The sequence below is a fragment of the Elgaria multicarinata genome, chromosome 10, assembly GCF_023053635.1.
Source record: "Elgaria multicarinata webbii isolate HBS135686 ecotype San Diego chromosome 10, rElgMul1.1.pri, whole genome shotgun sequence".
Lineage (NCBI taxonomy): Eukaryota > Metazoa > Chordata > Lepidosauria > Squamata > Anguidae > Elgaria > Elgaria multicarinata.
Window position 1 is genome coordinate 84224024 of NC_086180.1, and position 21786 is coordinate 84245809.

At 39.3% G+C, this 21786-nt stretch overlaps 1 protein-coding gene across 9 annotated transcripts in view; it reads right to left on the reverse strand.

Moving 5' to 3' along the window:
• RBPJ (recombination signal binding protein for immunoglobulin kappa J region) overlaps positions 1-21786 on the reverse strand; it is an 81475-nt gene that overhangs the window by 28942 nt on the left and 30747 nt on the right. For all 9 annotated transcript variants that reach the window (XR_010025930.1, XR_010025931.1, XR_010025929.1 and 6 more), the window contains exons 2-10: positions 10879-10917; positions 10034-10129; positions 8420-8585; positions 5879-6053; positions 4345-4482; positions 4105-4217; positions 3037-3177; positions 1551-1706; positions 692-795 (exon numbers count right to left, since the gene is read on the reverse strand). Coding sequence is in view for 3 of the 9 variants with exons in the window: in XM_063136294.1 (XP_062992364.1) it covers positions 692-795; positions 1551-1706; positions 3037-3177; positions 4105-4217; positions 4345-4482; positions 5879-6053; positions 8420-8585; positions 10034-10129; positions 10879-10917 (1128 nt within the window). In the remaining 6 variants the exon portion in view is untranslated. The remainder of the gene's footprint in view (positions 1-691; positions 796-1550; positions 1707-3036; positions 3178-4104; positions 4218-4344; positions 4483-5878; positions 6054-8419; positions 8586-10033; positions 10130-10878; positions 10918-21786) is intronic.

The window sequence follows — 21786 nt, forward strand, 5'->3', positions numbered from 1 at the left end:
GACAAGGAACTATGCAAGGCATTAAAATCTCAATTACTTGAAATCTTAGGCATCCCTATGTGAGTTTTCAGCAGCTTCTCCCTAGAAGATATAGGCTACATATCTTTGCAGCTATAACCACAAGAAGTACGAAAACAGAGAAGCAGACATATATGCTCAATTCACTCTTGTAGTCTCACCCACCCACCCCCACATTTACAAACCTCAGAATTCTGTACTGGCCTTTTTAGGACTGCTAGCTTTAATCAATTTACAGTGAAATCTGTGTAGTTTACTCAGAATTAAATATCATAGCATTCAAGTGCCAAATAACGATGTACAATATAGCAGCCCTAACATAGGTTAATCATCTGAATTAACTTGCTGAGATAAAACTTAAAGGCACGCTTGCTTATTTTTGAGGCTATTTCAGTTCTTGTTTGTTACTGTAATAGGGAAAAAGAGAACATTTTAGAGACGGCCACCTCAATGGTAATTTATCTCAAACAAGGCGATTATATGAAGGTTTTGGAAATAAGCAAATTAATTTGAATTTGATAATTCAGGGTTAAATTATTAGCTAAAACTTATGGAAGTGGTTGACAGCTCTTGTATTTACAGAGTTCAGCCCCCACCCCACCCTCCACCGACTCAGATACATCTCAGCGTGTTCTGAAATAGCTACATAAAAATCCCAAGGGTAATACTACACCTGTACATTGTTTCAGCTTCCACATCCCCAAACCAGACACGTAAATTTGGAGTGAAGTTCTGCCCAGTTAGTTCCAGCATTGCTACATCCCCACCACCATTCAACTAGTGAAGAAAGAGAAGGAGATGTAAGATTCAACAGGAATTCAGGAATACATCATCACTTGAAAAGCACGCAAGAATGCAGCCCTGTAAAATACAAGGAGACACTATGAACTAATTCACACCTAAGGAGTAAATCAACTGCAGCATCAGTCAGAGGGGAAACTTTCATCCTTGCATGGTAAGAATAAGACATGAGCTACTTTTATGTTAACGAGCCTTCAAGCAACCTTGTCAACATGCAAATGAGAGTTTCATTGCTTTTACCTGTCTTTAGCTGTGTTAACACACTGTATTGACTAAAATGTCTAAATAAAAATATTGCAAAATACATGAGAGCCGAGATTTTATAATCCTCTCTCATAGCAAATATAACAGCCACTTCACACGTGTCGGTCTTTTAGGTATACACCTAAATCATGTCAAGTATGTCTCTCGCTCACTTTCTTTTTTTAACCGTCATGGATGGCAAAATTGTGTTGTAATGTTTGATTGTGCCTATTTTCTAATTCACTTGAAATGTTATAATGTTTAGTGAAATAAGTTGTTTAATATTGTATGATGTACTATTGTAATGGCTAATTGGTATGCTTTTTTGTTTCTGTATTGCTGTTTTTCTAGCCACCGGGCACTTTTTGTGGGAAAGTGGAATATAAATTAGATGATGATGATGAAGAAGAAGAAACCTGGCTTGGTTTCTTTAATACATGTTAAATACTGCATCACAATGATAGTATTCAGGGGGCAAAATAACTTACCTGAAGACTTTCCACAACAGGCACAGGTGTTACTGGAGCATGGACCGGTCCCATCCCCTCATAAAAGGTATACTCTGCCTTGTCTGTGCTAATGATTGTCCATGAAGCTCCATCATTAATCATCTCTTTATTTGGTTCCTTTGGGCATGGAGTGGCCTTTAAAAAGAAAAATATCAGAAATTTGTTAGGATACTAACAATGCTTCAGTAACTTTGTTTTAGTATGGGTAATATATTATAATCCAAAAAGGATTGTATTTAGTGTACTGCAGCATCAAAAATCTTTTGTCAGATGCGGGGGGGGGGGAGCCTCCACCTCCCCTGTGTGCATTACTCGCTCCAACCACCCTTCCATCCAACACACAGAGCCCATTTAATTCACCTGCACTGTTAGCATGCTAGGACCATCAGTGAAGCACGGGGGTTTCCAGCTCCCTCAACTAACTTTCACAAATCACTAGAGGAGGTTGCTAAGAATTGCAATGAAGCCTAAGGCCTTAGCTAGACCTACCTGATCTAGCAGGATGGAGGGATGAAGATCTCGCGATGCTTTTATCGTGAGATTCCCCCCTCTGTTTACATGCTGCGCGCGACAACCTCAGAGAGAGAGGCGTCGTGCCCGCCATTTTGGTTTCTTCTTAAAGGGGAAGATGCGCACGAGCGCTTGTGCGCAGAAGTTAAGTTTCTTTTAAAAAAAATATTTCCCCTGCTCCGACCACCCCACCCCTGATGGGTGCAGTGCTCCTGAGGAGCTCCTGGCTCCTCGCGAGGAACCGGGACAAACCGCAATGCCTGGCCACACATTCCCGGGCTCGGGCTCAGCCCGGGACCACAGAAAAACCGGGCTCAAAGGGTCGGGCGAGATCCCGGGGCAAGGGAGGGATCATCCCTCCCTGATCCCCTGTGCGCCACATGAACGCACAGGGACGATCCCAGGGATCGCTCAGGGATTTCACCCCGTCTAGCTAAGTCCTACATTCAATATAATGCAATATTACAGTGTTCTAAAATTAGGCCCAATATGGAGACTCTGATTTACATCTTGCATTCATTGCTTCTTTCTAGAAACTTCCCTCTTCTCATTCTCTCCTCATCAATTCTCTGACAACTAGCTACATTAGTTAGCTGCAGCTCAACTGCTACCTCAAAAACATTTCACAGGAAACTGAGGTGAGCCAAGCTTTTCCAAACTAATGGCTTGGGGGGGATCTACACTACTGCTTTAAAGCACTTTAAAGCGCTTTATAAGTTTTGACAACTGTTGGGGCCCAGGACACGCTGCATATACAGGTTTCAAAGCGTTTTCAAAGTGCTTTAAAGCGCTTTAAAAGCAATTGTGTAGATCCCCCACTGGTCATGCTCCTTCAGTGAGGCCACTGTGGTCGGAAGGAGGAGTTTTAACTGCTTCTTGTCAGGAACTGCAACTTCATTCAGCTGGAGGGAGATTACTTTGGCAACCATTATTACTGTTTTGTCAAATAACTCACTTGAAACTGGATAATTCGTTCTTGGGAAAGGCACAAGTACATTCGTTCAGTATCTTTAAGGTAGAATGCACACTTATGGAGCTGTGATACTGGATCATCTGCATCTAATAATGCCGTTTGTTTGTCCACTTTCCGAATTATCTGTAGATAAAGTACACCACACTTAAGAGTTCAAACATAATTCCTTAGCACTGAAATGTACGGATTTACGACTACCAATTTTCAGCAAACAATACTTTTAGTATCAAAATAGAGGCTAAGGGATTAAAATTGTGGGAAGCATTTTTACATACCCCTAAATATACCACCAGAGCCAATTAATATAGCATCTGTGTTTATGCAGAGCTTTCAGAGTTCATCATCAAACTAAGCTATACATATTAAGTGTTCAAAGCACTTTGCATGCATAATATTTACAACCTATAAAAAAGGCCCAATATTATATCATTCCTACATGACAAAAGGCTGAAAGACAATCTAGTAGGCTCATGGCAGACTTCATATTGCAACTGGAGCCTGCCTGTCGCCCAGTTCATTGTCTTAACTTCTACGCTAACAAGCAAGGCACAAAACAGCATTTAACAACATGAGCTGAGTTTGTTTTTTAACATACCCCAGAATAGCTGTTTTTATAAGGATACTGTTGTTTTTATACTTTTTATGTTTTTAAACTTTGTATATTTGTTTTTAATGTTTACTATTTTAAACTTTTGTAAGACAGCTTCGGCTATGGGGCGGTATATAAATGCAATAAATAAATAAATAAATAAATAAATAAATAAAGTAAGCCTTAATTTAAGCACTGAACATATTGTAGGTAACCCTTCAATATGGATTTTGACTTTTCAACAGTAGCTTCCATTGCCCTACTTTATGCAGAATTGTAGAACAACATACAAAATAAAGTTACACCATTCAGCAGCAGCAATATGCATAACCAGCCTGGTAGTTTCCAAAGATGAATTATCAGTCAAGAACTGTTCATTACTCTTTAACAAGGCAAGTGTCGTTCCTTCTTTTTTTAAGTGATTAAAGAGGCAGCTTTTACAATGAATAAGTTAAATATACCAATCTTGGGAGTGCCATGCCAGTAACTGAACAAACAAGCTTCACAGTCTGGCCATAATGAATGTAGCCATCTCGAACTGTGAATTCTTCTCCTTCTGATTCATCATCATCCACTGCATAGACGAGAAAGGTTTTAATATGTCAGAAAATCAAAAAAATTCCAATAGCAATTATGTTATTAATTCATACACACAGCAAAAGCAAAAAGGATGAATTTTCAATAGTTTATGCTTTACTTACAGAGATGAATGTAAAATGCTCCCCACTGTTGTGAGCTGGCGTGAAAGTTTCCTCCTTCTACGTGCAAGTATCTGGTGCTAACTGTTTGCGACCGAAGTCTATTGAACAGTGCCACTTTTGTCCCTGATGCAATACATACTGCCAAAACATAAAATGACAGATGTAAAATATGGTAGCCTTCAGACTAGTTTGTGTATCATCAGAAATGTTTGCATTAAAAGCCAATGTGTACCTAAATATAGTTACATGTTTCTTCAAAACGTATTTTAAATACAACTCCAGACCAAAGAATGTCACCTTTTAAACAAAGAACCTTGGAATTTATGTTTTAAAAAGTACAAAAGTTAAAATTCTTTGAATATGGCCACAATCACAAATTCACAGAATTGCACCTAAGTGTTATTTTCTAAAGAAGTAAAACTTCAAAATTGTGTACTGAAATCAAAATATCAGAGTTCCCCCTCAACCATCCTCTGCAAGCCCCCTTCATCAGCTCTTCACAGTCCTGGCAGAAAAAAATGGGTTCTTGGTGTATAAATTGCCATGCCGTTTTCTCACAGCATATGGCACCAAAATGGAGATATAATATGTTCAATATTTTGCACTGCATAACCTGAGGTTGCTTTTGTCCTTTACAACACATTAAGTACTGGTTTAGAGGTTACTATAACCAGTGGGAAGCAGAAGGGCAGTATCTGGACTTTGGCAAAGTTCACTTCGGCTGCAGTATGTGAAACACAATTACAGATCTGAACACCAGCAAATTTGCAAGCTCCCATTCTGCATATTACAACAGAAGAAGGGAAAAGAATTATGTTTTGCATAGCTATGATAATCTTCGATTTGGCTCTTGCCACCCAGAAGCATTTCCTGCACTGACAATTCCACTTGGTCATTATGTAACTTGATTATCAAGCAGAATGAATGTTTGGGTAGTAGTACCTGATTCTGCTTATTTTCCTCTTCCTTCTGCTATCACCTTTATTTTGAAACAGTAAACTACTGTTGGCAAAAAGGCAGTATATAAGTGTTACCAGTAGCTTTATTAGAACTGAAACAAATAAGCCCTATGAGATATGTGTTGCAAAGATCTACCATTTTAGACCATGTGGGAGAACGAACGCTTGAAAGCTTCCCCGCATAAAATACACCTTAAACATACTGAACGAGAATGGTAGAGAGAAGGCTAGTTAGAAACTTCTCCCTGTAATTTTATGCGGATAGCATTCCGTCTTCCCTGTAATACAAAATGGGTACAGCAGCCCTGAATATCTGTTTCAGCTCTTACATTATGGAATGCTGTGATGACAGCTGAAGACAAACATTTTTTAAAAAAGTTAAAAGTTCTCATTGATATATTTGTTACAGTGGTTTATACCCAGGTTAATTTCCAGGTTCAAGGTATCCTATTGTAGTACTGCTCTTCCAAAGGGCACATCCCCAAGTAAGATTAAAGGCATTTTTTCTTACTAAAATCATGACATATAAATGAAGGCAAAATTGTGCTGTATGAAGGCAGTTCGCAAATACTTACAGTCTGCATTTTTCAGTGACTGTTTCTTTTTAGAAGGTTTGGAGATTACTTTGATCCGTTTACTGAGGAACACGCCAATATCATCGCTATTGCCGTAGAACATTTTTACTGATAACATGAAGTGCTTTCGCTTGTCAGAGTCAGATATGTACAAGGTTTTAGCTGTGCAATAGTTCTGTAGGTAAGAACAAACAGCTAGCTTTGTATGGCCCCAATGAAATCCAAGTTAAATGTAAGCATCCTGGATCAACTCACTGGACGATTGCAGTAATAAACTTGCAAAAACAAATATATTAAAATGTTAAATTGTGAATGGTTTCAAATCACTACATTCCATGGAGGATTGTCAACCTGGGAAGAGTCTCAGGTGCACATGCGTCTCTTTTCTTCACCATGCGGAGAACATAATGAATGAACTAGCCTAAGTATGTTTCTGTAAGTTGTTTTCATGATCATACTATTTGTTCTTTAGAAGATAGCAAGGTTTCAGCAAGTAATCAGTTATATACTAGCTGCATTTGCGCATAAGGACAAGCCAGGATTCCAGACTTACCCAGGCTTACTGTAGATGAGCACCATGTTCATCTGTGCAGCCAATTCACTTTTCCCTTCATGAGAGTGGGTAAAACTAACCAGAAATGGATCGATTATAACATCCAAACCCAGGATCTTGGCTTGTTTCTCCCCCACAAAAAGCTAGGATTCTACGTCAGGAATGAGCCAGGGTTAGTCTGCTTACAAATCTGGGCCTATTTGGGAGCAACAAACCAGGATCATAGGTTCAGATGTCACAATAAGTTACCAATTTCTGGTTAATATAACCCACTTGTGCAAAACGGGAGGGAACAGGCTGCGTGCATCAGCATGCTACTTGTTCACAGTAAACTAGGGTATGTTTAATGCACAAACATGGACACTATGTTTAGCTAAACATGATACATAGCTCAACTCATTTGCTACTTTGAACAATGGTGTAAAAGAGGGGTGCACAAGAGACTCCTACCGAGAGGTCTCCTTACAATGTAATGAACAACAAGCCCTAAGAAATAGGCAACTACCTATCACTACAGTACTCTTTTCTATCACTTTATTTTCTCTGGTTGGCCAGGCAGTGAAATGCTCCTTCCTTGAGAAAAGCCTCTGACATCACAAAAGACTTTAACTAAGCTCTAATGAGTTGGAGTCATACAGCCCCCTGACAACTAGTGATGGTGATAAGTAATTTCCTCACCATCCCAAGTTCTTGTACATCAACCAATACTGTGAAGTATCTTCATAAAATCTATGCATATTGCTTTAGAATTTAGAGAAAGCTTTTCAAACTCTTCAGGGAATTGTACTATTTTTTTTAAAAAAAAAGAGCTTTGTATATTTATTGCATTTTAAAAAGACAACTTCCAAGTTTTTTTTTTGGGGGGGGGGGGACCGCAGTACAGCATGTTTGGCCACACGTTTGCAATAACAGTATTTGGAGCACTGTTAGAAATATCTGTAGTTTGAATTATTATTTTTATAAAAACAAAATCAGGCTAATTATAAATAAATCCAATATTTGAGGGGCATCCATATGGGTTTCACTATCATATTTATCACAGCCAATATCTATCATTTACTGGGAGAGAACAGAGGCAGCGAGATAGTGACTGAGGGCTCATCTACACCAAGCAGGATATTCCACTATGAAAGTGGTATGAAAGAGGTATATAAAAGGCAGGAGCCACACGACTGCTTTATAGTGGTACTGAAGTGCACTGGCAACTGTTGGGGCCCATGACACATCTACACCAAGCAGGATATAACACTATGAAAGCGTTATGAAAGTGGTATATGGTATGTGTCAATGGGCCCCAACAGTTGTCAGTGCACTTCAATAACGCTATAAAGCAGTAGTGTGGCTCCTGTCTTTTATATACCGCTTTCATACCACTTTCATAGTGGAATATCTGCTTGGTGTAGATAAGCCCTTACTGAGGAGGAATAAAGGAGACTTATTTTCAATGCTTTACCTTCTAAAACCACTTCATTTTAATATATAATATACTGATAATTGTACTGAGGATAGAATAATTATATTGTAATCTTCTGAAGGAACGCCTCCTCCCGTATGTACCTGCCCGGACCCTAAGGTCATCCTCAGGGGTCCTTCTCCGTGAGCCCCTGCTAAAGGAAGTGAGGCAGGTGGCTACCAGGAGGAGGGCCTTCTCTGCTGTGGCACCCCGGCTGTGGAATGAGCTCCCTAAGGAGGTTCGCTTGGCACCTACATTATATGCTTTTAGACGCCAGGTGAAGACCTTTTTATTCTCCCAGCATTTTAACAGTCTATAAATAATTTTTAACTTGGTGTTTTAAATTTGTAATTTTGCATTGCTGCTGTTTTTATCTGGTTGAGCTTTTATATTGTATTTTATATTATGGTTTTATACTGTTGTTTTATACTTCGAATGGTTTTAATTTTTGTGAACCGCCCAGAGAGCTCCGGCTATTGGGCGGTATAGAAATGTAATACATAAATAAATACATCAGTGAACTATTTCAACTTACCTTTCCCTCCAGGTTTAACTGCTGCATTTCTTGGTCACTATTTCCTATCCCAATAAAGGCGCATGGTTGAGACTCTTGTTCAGAGCAGCCATCCCGTTCCATCTGCTCTTTTTTTTTCTTCCACCCACTACCCATAAGATATACACATGGTGGGGGGCAAAAAAACCTGATGATGATGAAGAACAGATTTAATTTTAATGCTTTTTGTTAAAGCTGCGTTCTAGGTTGTACGTACTCTGAGCAAAATACAATTCCAAAGAAATCTGCACACAGAAAAACTAGACAATAAATGGCATAAAGTAAAGGGGATTTTCAGGTTTTTACTAATGCAGAATAATTTCTATTGCACCTGCTTACTCATATGGAAAGGCAAAGAACCAAGCAGCGCACTAACACTCAATACAATGTTTTACAAACTACTTCTCACACCTTGCCGAGGCTGGCTCTCACCACAGTTTTAAAGGCTAGAAGCTTGCTATTTCTAAAACAAAAGTTAAAGATTCTCAGGATGCTTCACTCTGTCCTGAAAACCAACATGTTATGGCTAAGGAACTATAGAAAATACAGTACACTGTTTTTATAATGCAGTATAAAGTTTCTGGTAATATGTTCTGGACAGATGCAGACAAAGCTGAGCACTTCTAAGCCTGAGATTAATGGGCGAAATCAAGCACATACTTAATTCTTTGCACTGAAAACAGTCGGACCAAGGTGCTTAAAACATCACACGGATTATATCTTCACTTAAGGGTCGTATTTCAGCCCCTTGATCATTCAGTTGTCCTTTGTCACATCTTTTCCAGGTCTACCATTTTTTTTTTTTTTTTTTTTGAGATGCAGTGACTAGAACTGCATCCCGTATTCTAAGTGTGGTCACACCATAGATTTGTATAAAGGCATCATGATAGTGGCAGTTTTAATTTTCAATTCCTTTCCTAATGAATCCAAACACTGAATAGAAAAAGGTTATTAATCTGTTTTAAGGTTTATAAAAGATTTTTTTAATTAAAGGAACAATTTTACTTTGTAACATTTAGACACCTTTAAACTGTTGGAATGAGGGGGGAATTGAATTCATTTTTAGAAATTTAACTGACAGACTTTAATCTAAAGTATCATAACTAATACAAGAACTTCTCCTGAAAGTTATCTGTACTCTACTTTGTCACCAATATAATGGAAACATATTTATTACTTTATTAAAAATATTAACATAGGTTTCATTCATTCTTAGCATTCCTATTTGGCCTGCTTTTAAATGACCAAATGAGGAATGTCTAAGCAGAAATGAAATCTGTATACAAACACTAGATGGAGCTATCCTCAAAGCATGGGAGCTGTTTTATTAATAACTTAGAACCAACATTTTTTAAATTTGGTTCTGGAAAAAAAAAGCACCTGGAACCAAGCTTACACCAAACAAGTAGTTTGAGAGCATTAGTACTGCAGAATATTAATCAATACTTCAGACATCAAAAGAAGAGGAGAGATATTAGAGTTGTCTGAAGTTCTGGGGCAGCAATATCTCAAGGACTCTTTATGCATGATTTTTTCCTACAATTGTAAAGCAACACAATAGAGTACACAGTTCAAGACAACAATGACATTCTTTACCTCTTTTCATTCCCATAAGATTTCTGTGCAACTTTCGCATGAAGGATTAGGACTGTTTGATCACCACGCTCCTTTAAATAATTTCTCATAGCTTCCCTAAGAATTCAAGAGTATAATAAAATTAGTAGAATTGCTCTTTGCACTTTTAAAAAGAAAATCAGAGAATTTAACACATCTTGAAAGCCAAAGCCCATAGCCTGTCGAGGTATTTACTTGAACACATGAGGGCTTAAAGTGAGTAGTGACAGAAAGAAGCAAGGCTTTTACTCCATGGCTCATAGGCTTTGGAACAACTTGCTTTTAGACAGAAAAAGCCCATAAAGCTGCAGGGCTTTTGTGTACATGCAAACATTGGGTAAATTTTAATAGCTTATGGGCTGTTTTATGATCATATCTTATTTGTGCTGATTTTCAGTATTATACGGCAAAAGTGGCCTACAAATATTTTCAGTCAATAAACATTGCACTTGTGAACTACACGTAGGTCTATTACAGAATTTGGTAGCAATGACTTTATTTCCATATTGGGATTAGCTTGTCCTCACTTTTTCTTGTTCTAAATATTGCCATAAATTCTTAATTGAACATTTTTATTCCCTGAAACAGGAATACACAGTATGTTAAGACCTAGTGCCCACATGTAAAACTGTTTCTGGAACATACCACTTCAGATAAAATTAGCCTATTAGGGAGAAGGCTAAGCTAGAATTCTTCTGCAGAACATCTAATTTTCCATATAAAGATGGTTTTTATATGAATTAACATTCAACCATGCAACTGCCCACCTGACATCTGCTCTTTATTTAAACTAGGCTCTAGTTAGCAATGCAAGAGCCAGGTCTTACCTGGTGAGCCGCTTAGGTGGAGGTCGCTCACCAAATTTCCTGTTGGTGAAACAAACAAAAAAAGTCATTTGCAACAAGCTTTGCTCTGCCAAAAATCTTTTAAGTATGAAATTTATATTTACCCTTTCCTAGATCTCTCCAAAGTTTATAGAGCTTTTATGAACAGCAACACATTTTATTTCCATAAAAACACACATATTAACATGCTTGTCTTTAGTGAAAATGTATATTGTGATAAAATATTTTCTCAAATACTGTGTAAGTCTAAAATAGTTTTAACATTTCTTAAGTCTGTTACCTTGCTACCTGATTGCCCTTTTCTAACTCTTTTCCAGCTCTACAATATCATGTTTGAGGTGCAGTGATCAGAACTCTACACAATATTCCAAGTGCGACCACACTATGGATTTATCTAAGGGCATTTTTATAATGGCAGCTTTAATTTTCAGTTCCTTTCCTAATGATCCTCAACATGGAATATGCCTTTCACACAGTGGCCGCACACTGGATCGACACCTTCATTGAGCTAACCACTACAAATCCCAAGATCCCAGCTGAAACCCCATGAGCATATACATGAAGTTTTTGCCACAATGTGCATCACTTTATATTTGCTTACACTGAACTGCATTTGCCAATTTAATACCCATTCCTTCCCCAAGTTTGGAAAGATCCCTTTGGAGCTCTTGCCACTCTAGTTTTGTGTTGTCAACAAATTTGGCCACCTCGCAGCTCACTTATAACTCCAGGTAAACAAATTTAAAAAACACCGGGCCCAATAAAGATCCTTAAGAAGAGCCATGCTGGATTTAGACCAAGGGGTATCTCCGTTCTGTCTCCGTGCTGATTCAAATGGGCAGACCTTGAGATAGTATAATCCTGACACACTACAACACCAATCAGGGTGGATTTTATTTAAATCACTACTCAGAAAGACTCGATTTAATCATGTGACTTCCACTCCACCACCCCCCAAAGTCCACTCTATTCATTGAATTTTTTGAAACTTCACACTTAAGAGGTAAGGAGTTGATTCTGTGTACATAGATTGCAAAGGAACAATGGGGTTGTGATCTCTGCAGACACAAATTCACAGTTTTGAGAACTGTAAAACCAAGCATCTGTGATAATATCTTCTAGATAGAAAAATTGCCCAATAATCTTAGAGAAACCTCTGGAAGAGAATGACATTGTGAATGGATTCATGGAATTCATTTACCAAAAAATTTAAACATTGCATGAATATATAGCCTCATGCTACATAATTAAAAACTAATCCTTATTTCATGATGAATAACCTTTGGACTATAATGTATCTTAAATAGAAAACTATCTTTAGATATATTTTCCTCAAAAAGCATTTTATTAAAAAAACCGATTTAAATAAAAAAATCCATTTTTTTAAATTTTTATCCACCAATTCAGATTTTATATTTTATTTAAAATTTTCATTTCAAAAGTAATGGCTAAGTTTTTGTTTTTTAAACCATAATTTAGAATTACATACTCCATTAACATCACCTCCCTATCATGTCATATTTTTCTGAAGTTTTATTTTTCATAAGGTACTTGCAATTAGTTTTTGTACCATATATGTATCCCATGCAATTTATTATTCACATGTTCCTTCCCTACTATATGTCCATTCGTATCTTGAAAAAATAATGGCAGTTTATGTATTACAACTAATTCTGACGTTAATCAGTTCAGTATATAAATTTAAAAGAATACTCCTGTTAGCAAGATTCTAGAATTCCTATGTAATTATATACTTTTGCTCTCAGCTCGTACAACATCCACACATTATATTTAGGCTTGCATCCTAAGATAAGTAAACATACAGCACAATCTTATACATGCATCCTCAGAAGTAAGCACCATTGAGTACAATAAGATTTATGTGGAACTGTGATAGGAGGATTACAGCATTTGGGAAGTTCATGAAAGATGCACTTGCTGACCTGGCCTCTGCCCTGCACCCCTTGAAAAGCCTCTCCAGAGGGTTAGGGAACCCTTGTGAACGAAGCAGGATTTGTGAGAGGGATTGCTGGGGAGGAAGAAAATTACCCAAATGCTATGACTCGGTGAAAATCCCGATCCCTAGGTAGTTGTTTAAAAAACATACATAATACAAAGTATAATCCACAATTAAACAGTCAGTCATATAAATTCAAGACAGCAGATAAAACGCAATGTACACTTAAGACACAGAATTAAATTGGGGGAACCAGACAATTAAGCCGCTGAGTGGATCTCTGTACATTTTGCACCCTGCCTTTGGATGACTTTATAATGAAAAGCAAGTAATAAATTTAATTGTAAAATATTGCTTCCTTCCTCACAACACATCTATCCCAGTTCGGGACTGCCTACAGTTAGTACAGATGGCCAAAGGAAAAGCATGGACCATGTGGCTTAATATGGGAGTTAAGGCGGCAGAACAATGTTTTTGGACACAACTGCAGGGAAAGGAGAGATCTGTTTCGAAATGAAGGCATGCCTGTCTACCCCTGTCTGGGAATGGGGATGCAGCAAGCTTTGGGCCCAGTTTAGCCTCAGTTAGAAAGAAGGAAGCTACTCACACCCAGTTCCTTATTTCAACTCGTGGTTCTCTCTCTGACCTGAGCGCACAAGAGAGCTCCTTTCTCCTCGGCCTTCCCCTTCCAGAGTTTTATACGTAACTTTCTAGCCATGCTTGCAGTCTGCCTTGCTCATGAGTAAGCATTTGCACAGGCTATTCTTCATGGGGAAGCCTTCCTCTAGCCCAAGTAACCACCTGGCTGTCACTATCCATGTGGATCCCATTCCCACTCAGCTTTCCATCTTCTGCTGCTCTAGACCCTACTTTTGTACCTATTTATTTTATTTATACTGCATTTATATCCTGCCTTTCTGCCATGGTTCTCTTACCACCTGCTGTCGTCACCACCCACCGTTTTATGCTAACAAGCTGGTGATGCAGGCTAGTCTGAGGTCCCAGGATCACCCACAGTGCTTCACAGCTGAGTGGGGATTTGAACCTGGGCTGCCCTAGATTAGGACTCTAACCCACCCTGGCAGGGAGCTTTGCTGAGGTGGAGATTTATTTATTTATTACATTTTTATACCACCCAATAGCCAAAGCTCCCTGGGCGGTTCACAAAAATTAAAACCATTCAAAGTATAAAACAAACAGTATAAAAACATAATATAAAATACAATATAAAAGCACAACCAAGATAAAATCAGCAGCAGTGCAGAAATACAAATTTAAATTCTGCCTAACACCCCCCTGACACCTGAGGAAGATCCCAAACTCCACCTATTGCTATCAGATGAAGCAACAATGTAATAAGATAGTTGTCATAACAGTGTTATTTATTATATGGAATATTTTACAATACTTGACTATGGTCAAATAATAGACAGTGAATTGACCAGCATCACAACCCTAAGCGTTCCTCACATCTCAGAAAAAGGACCTTCTCTATATTGTGTCAATTTTTGATTCACCGACTTTATGTGACAGCACAAGATTTTTGTTAAATAAATAGCGTTTTCCAATGTTACTTAAGTACAAATTTGAAAAACACAAGATATAAAACGCAGCCCTTGTTTCACCACAAGTAAAACACTGGAGCTGTACAACCAGTTCTGCTAACTCCCATCACGTATGTTTTGTGAATGCACCTTCCTTTGGTGAAGACCTTCCTTTTTAGGAAGGCTGTCCGTGAGTAATTTACTTGCTTTAAATAGTCTGGTTTTTAAAATTCTTACAGCTGTGTACTGCATTTTTCTGCTGTTTCTGGAGAGATGTGTATTGTGCTTTTCTGCAGTTTCTGGATTATGGAGAGATGTTTTTAACTGCTGAATAGTTATTTGTCACAACAAATAACTATTCAGCAGCCTAGAACTCTTAAGCAAAGAGGGATATAAATATTACAAAATAGAGACATACATTTGATCCAGTACTACAACAGTTAGCAGCACAATAATGAAACAGCTGTGTAAGTCAGTCCACAAATATTATGGGTAGCTCTCCAGCTTACTGTGACATACCAATGGCCTAAAAAAAGAAAAACAACTCTTCCAGTTCAAAAAAAATCTTCTCCAGTTAGTCATCTGAGTGAGGCAATTCTTACTTTGCACAGATAAGTGGTAATTTTCAGTCTAAAAAACACTACAGTATTTGCATGAAAATCTTTATGGCAGACGTTATCCAAGAAATGAAGTAGGTTCATAAGTCATACAGTTGGGCTGAGTTTGAGAAAACTTAAAAATCAAGCAACATGTGCTTAACACTGAAAAGAACCGTGCAGAACATGCACAATGGTGGGTCTTCTTTCTACAGAAGATAATGGGGCACACCCCTTTTGCCCAATCCTCAGCTGAACTAGAACAATTTCCTGTAGGAGAAGATAAGAGAGGCTACTATGTGGTAAAGTGCAGCAAACAGGAGTTTGTGGACTGTTATAGGGCTTATTCCATCACACCAGAACTAAAGAAACAGGATGGATTGTTCTGTGGCACTGCACACACAGACACACAAAAGGAATAGGAATTCTTCCAAAAAGTGCAATACTGCCATCAAAAATGGCAGTATTACAAGAAAACCAGCACTTTACCCTTACTTTAATGAGCTGCCCCAGCTTTCAGACATTTAAGCGTTGATAATGGTAGAATTCTGAGACAGTATAAGATAAATAATCACTGCAAACCTCACTGTTCAATGCTTCTGAAATTACTTACTGGACCTGTTCAGACAACACGCTAAGACATGGTTAAGCCGCTAACCTTTTTGCAGCAAATGGTTAGTAAGCATGATTAAACTGTGGGTATGTAGCCATCATGGTTAGGAATGGTTCACACAACATGCTAAGCCATGTTTAGCTCAACATGCTTAACCACCGTGGCTTAGCATGTCATCTGATCACTATGGCTACTGCAGCAAAGGTACAAGGGGTCTCCAATAACACTGTTTCATGATTAGCAACTTCCCACAAGGTTGGTACGCTTAAGTTGAATTGCTGTAACTAAAACAGGCTCAATTATTTTCATGAATAAGAACAGTGATTTAAAAAAATGAATGAAGATGGATTTTGAAATCCCTCTGTTTTTGTTTTGTTTTCTTTATTTTATTTTTATTATTTTTATATTAGGAACTAGCTGATATGCTCGGCGTTGCTCGGGTTCGTGAATAGAGTTTATAAAATGCCACTGCTATGGAGTCACATAGAAGATAAAGCAATTTTCAATATCTCCTGCTGAACAAATTTTATTTATGGAATGTCATGAAGGAATAACGGCAATTTGTACTGGTCATGACCATGAGTCATAGTTTGATGGCAAGAAAAGACTCCTAGGAGTTCCACCCAAGCCATGCTGGGAGTTGTAGGCATAAACCTTAGTTGTTGTTGTTTTTTAATACTTAAAATCCAAAATGTAATGTTTTTAGATTTTTCTGGTTCATTGTACAGCCAGACCTATTAGCGTGCCAAATTTCAAGTTTCTACCAAGCGTTGCTTGGACCCCCCTAAGATATATGTCTGCGAGGTAATCATCTTAAAGTAGTATGCCGGTCCTAGGCCTGTGGGTTAACCTTTAAACAAATTAAATTCATTTCTTTTTTCCCTCTCTGACCCTCATGACAACCTTGCAAGGTAGGCCAGTCCTAGGTCTGTGAGGTAACTTTAAAACAAATTAAATTAGTTTCTTACCCCAACCCCACCCCATCTCTCAGAGGAAGTTGGCTGACTGACTCACAGGTCGCTGGGTCGTTGCTGTCGGTGACAGGACCAGAGATGCAACCTCCTTCCCTTCTGCTCCAGCCAGCCCAGGCACTCTCCCTTCAGGCTCAGGATGGAAAGCTACTTCCAGATGACGGCCACCAAAGCCTGATAAGACTTCCCTCCTGCCCAAGGCATGCTGGGAGTTGTAACTGTAAGCCTCGCTCCCTGAATAACATCTTAATCTTTGTTCTGAGGTGTGGTGGAAGAGCAGGACTTCTTAGTTGTAGCATTCTGCTTAAGGATTTATTTTAAAAAGAACTGCATTAATGGCTTTTAAGTACCATGTGATTTTTTAAAAAAAATAATAATTCCAAGGCCTTTTAACTAGATGAGATTTTTTTTATGCTGCGGTTCTCGCAACCCTGCTATAACTAAACCACAACATTCCAAGACAGATGCAAGAATTACTGAATAAAGTTTATGATTTTTATGTAAAAGCCTGCCTATACCATTGAAACAGAAGAGTGAATGGAGGAATGACTGACAGCTGAGGCTAGAATGGAATGGTGGCCGGGGTGACAGTTGGAGAAAGCCAGTTAGAAGGAGAACAAAGACTATTAGCGAGAGGCCATGAAAGTGGGGGCTGAGATAGGACTGAGAGATAGCGACATGCCAGTACGACACCTCCCAGCATGCCTTTGGCAGCCCTCAGGTGCCCATGTTCTCTGAGAGGTGCTTTCCTCCTCTTGTTGCTGATGCTGCTCCTTGACAGAGTGTCCAGGATAGCATCACTGAGGGGAGGTAAGCAGCTCTTCGTGGATGCGCACAACTCCGGCCAAGTCCTGCTGGGACTGCCTCAGCCTGCACTTCTGACCCACAAAGTGCTCCATCAGGAGCCTGTTCTGAGGGGCCGGGACTGGGCCAGACACTTGCCCTCCTTCATCAAGCCTGTTTCAGGCCATGAACAGAGTGCTTCCCTTCCTCCATCTTAAGGATGAAGGTTGTGCATGCGCTTCCATCAGTTTCTGAGAAAACAGGGATATCAGGATGAGGTGCCTTTGAGCATGTCCAGAGTTCAGCCTCTCAAAGGCACACTGTTGTATCTAGTTATGATTTTAAAACCACACATAGCAGATGGGAAGAAGCACTGCAAATGGATACAGCCCATTTATGTGGATTGTTTCACTTTATGTGGAATTGGGTTGACTGACTTTAGGAATCACAATGGCCGCCAAAGGCCAGTAAGTCTGGCCTCCCACCCAAGGCATGCTGGGAGTTGTAGGTGTAAACCTAGGTTTTTATTAAATTCTTTAAAAATACTTAATCCCCCAAAATTCATGTTTTTAGAATTTTTTTCTGATTCATGTATGCAAAGACCTGTCTGGGTGAACAGCATTAAGCCACTACCATATGTGTAAGTGGATAAAGATTTCAGGACATAAGTGACACACACATACTTTCTGCTTTATAGGTAGAGATTCAACATCAGAAAATTATGCCCCTTAAAAAGTCATCTGAATGAAAGTTCCTTCAAAACTGGGACAGCAGGAGATCGTTATAATAAAAAAAGACAACCAAAATTGTTATTTGGTCCCCACTGTATATTTCCCCAAACTCAAACATGGTGCCGAGAAGATGCCTAGAGCTGATTTGCACTACCATATTTACATGGTAGCTACAGATCAGTTCACACAAGGCTCATAAATTTATGCTATACAGGTAAAGCGGCATAGTAATGATTCCTAGGCTCATGAAAGCCCTCCTGTATGTACAGTATCAAATGTGATGAAGTGTGAGTATTTACATTAACATAAAAATAACAACAAATGGCAAAGTACCTCACAGATGAGGCAGATGAATGCATATGGCCCAGGTCATATATTTTGACCTATAGTGGGTGGGTGAATGAGCAAGCACAAGATAGATTCCCATTTTCTACAATGTGTAAAAGCCTACATGCCAGAAGCTATATAACCCAAGCCAACTTTAATCAGATTCTAGATTATCGTTACCATACTATTTGTACCGACAAAATTGGAATTTATTATTTATTACATTTATTTCCTGCCTTTTTTCCTCCTTAAGGAGGAAAGCAACGTACGTAATCCTCATCTCCATTTGATCGCCACAACAATAATCCCGTGAAGTAGGCTGGGTTGACAGTCTGTGACTGCCCCAAAGTCACCCAATGAGCTTCTATGGCTGAGTAGGGACTAGAGCCCAGATCTCCAAATTCCCAGTCCAACACTCTAACTACTACATTACACTTAATGACAAACAAAACTCCCACTTGACAACATGTCTCCAACCAATCTGATCAAATAATCTTAATTTTAGGAACTGCTCTGATAAATTTTTGGCACCTAGGCTGACTTAACTTGACAGCTAGACTGCCTTTTCATACAACTTGATGTCTGGACTCATCTACACCAAGCAGGATATTCTACTATGAAAGCGGTATATGGTATGTGTCAATGGGCCCCAACAATTGTCAGTGCACTTCAGTACTGCTATAAAGCAGCAGTGTGGCTCCTGCCTTTTATATACCGCTTTCATAGTGGAATATCCTGCTTGGCGTAGATCAGCTTTAGGTCCTTTTATGTGGTTAACATTCACGCTTTTTGTGTGTCATCTTTTCACACAAATGGCACATCACACAGAAGTGGTAAAGCTATTCTTCAAAACTGAATGTGTGAAGTTGTTGAGAAAGGCTTCGAAGATGGAACTACCATTGCAGGGACAGAAGTGTGATCTCCAGTGATCATCTGCTATGCTGAACGAAAGGAGGGACTAATTGGCTGGCTAGACACTGGAGGAGCAGGGATGCTCTGTAAATCAGCTTCTGCTGATAACTGGAGATACAGGGATAAGCAGTAATAGCATAGACCTAGGTCTATGCTCTAGATAGAGCATAGACCTATGCTCTAGATAGAGCATAGACCTATGCTCTACCAGAACATTTGAGAACTACAAGTTCAACCGCAGCTTTTAAAGCTCAGCTAAAAACTTTTCTTTTTCCTAAAGCTTTTAAAACTTGATTTTGTTCTGTCTTTATACTGTTAGTTTTACCCTACCCAGTGCCTGTTTACCCTACCCTGTGCCTGTTTGCTTTCTCTTCCCCTCCTTATTGTTTTATTATGGTTTTATAAGAATGTAAGCCTATGCGGCAGGGTCTTGCTATTTACTGTTTTACTCTGTACAGCACCATGTACATTGATGGTGCTATATAAATAAATAATAATAATAATAATACCTGTTGTGGCCCTCCAGATGATTTTGGACTACCTGTTCTCTACAACTCCCATCATGCCTGACCATTAGCCATCCTGGCTCAGACTGCTGGGAGTAAGAATACAATAATATCTCAGGCTCCCAACCCATTAGACTATGGAAAATATTAGGAGAAACTGCTGGGGCTGGAGGGGGGAATGATGCTGTGGATTTTTACCATACAAGTTATTAGGAGCAACACTGGCAGGTCCTCAGATGACTGACAGACAGTAACCTCTAACTGAACAGCATGTAAGTCGTTCATGATCTTGAAGATTATGATTTTATCAAGAGGCAGATGCTTTCAAGGACCAATGCAGATATTTCAAGGTTCCACAATTTCTCTGGCCACAGTGAATGAGTCACTATTCACTGGTGAGCATGACAAGCACCATTTCTCCAGCCAACCCTGGAGCGGGGTTTGTCCTCACTGTTGAAGAATGATTTGGAGGACAATGGAAGCCCAGCGTGATTACAAGGTTGATCCCCGCCTCTCTTACCAAGGTTGGAAGAAATGCAAGGGATTGTTAGCCTGTGTTTCAGAGGAACTCAAAGCACTTTGGAGATACAGGGTCAAACTGATAAGCCACAGCCATGTTTTCCAACTCCAAAGCACTTTGAAGGCACAAGGCTCAAACAATAAATCCTAGTTTCCATCTCCAGAGGTGGAAACAGTGAGGGAGCCACTGCATTTGAGGCGCTCCAAATGCCTTAGAGCAGTGGTTCCCAAACTTTTTCAGGTAACCGCCTCCTTGGTTCCAAAAACTCATGCCCAGTGCCCCCTACCCTACCCTATAAAAATCATTATTCAGAATAGCGTTTTTCAACGACCCACTAAGGAAGAAAATAACAATAAAATTCAAAACAGTAACAATTAAGTCAATATTTCTTCAAAATCCGAAGCACCCGCCACAGGCTTGCCGAGGGAGGGAAAAGAGTGCAAATGCCTCTGTTTTGCAACCAGTGTGGCGGGGTACACCAAGAAGGATATATCTCTTCATTAGCATTTTGGTGCTTTTGAAACATTTCAATTCACCATTAAAAGGACTCTTCTTAAACGGTATTAATACATGTGTGAATTCTTTCCCTATACGGCTTGGGACCAAACTACTTTCTCCCATAAAAAATGTCCCTGGGTTTTAAGACCTTCTGGAGAGGCGCTTCTCGGAAAAGACCACCTCAAGCACCCCCCTGCTGCCCCTTTGCCTCTTAGTGCCCCCCTGCCAGCCCTTGCCTCTTAACGCCTCCCTATGCAATCCCACCGCCCCCAAGGGGGCAGTACCGCCCACTTTGGGAACCACTGCTCTAGAATGCCTTCTATGTGTTCATCAAATACATTCTGAACTAAGATGTTCATTCATAGACTGTTGGTTACTAACACACACTGCAAAAGTATACCACCATCTCCACTTTTCTGCGAACGAAAAAATAAGTTTCAGATTTACGAGTTCTTGGATTTTAATTCATGATCACAACCAGCAATAACCTCCAGAATGTCACCATCGTCCGACGAACATTAGTTCTTCATCTGTTTAGTGAGGAGAAACACTCAATGTGATTCTAGTAAGTGAAGCAGTGTAAGGTGTCTTGTAAGGGGTAAGGTTATTGCATCACTTCTCAGTTCTTTTAAATTATGGCATTGTTGCAAAGAGGGCAGACCCCATGCTTCAGCAACCAGCGGTCAATGCATTTTTTGTGGAAGACATGTTTGCAAGTTAAAATGCGGACTTCCTGTCTTGGCTTGTATGTCCCTAGGCACACCATGCAAGTCTCTTCAGCTAGATCAGAATCACCTTTTTTTAGCTTGTGCAACTCAAGAGACTGAACAGCTATCCAGCATTCTCGCTTTGACTTGTGGGTTCTCCTTTCTCCGTGTCTTACCATAATCTGCCCTGGAGTACGACACAATAATACATAGGCAATAAGGGTC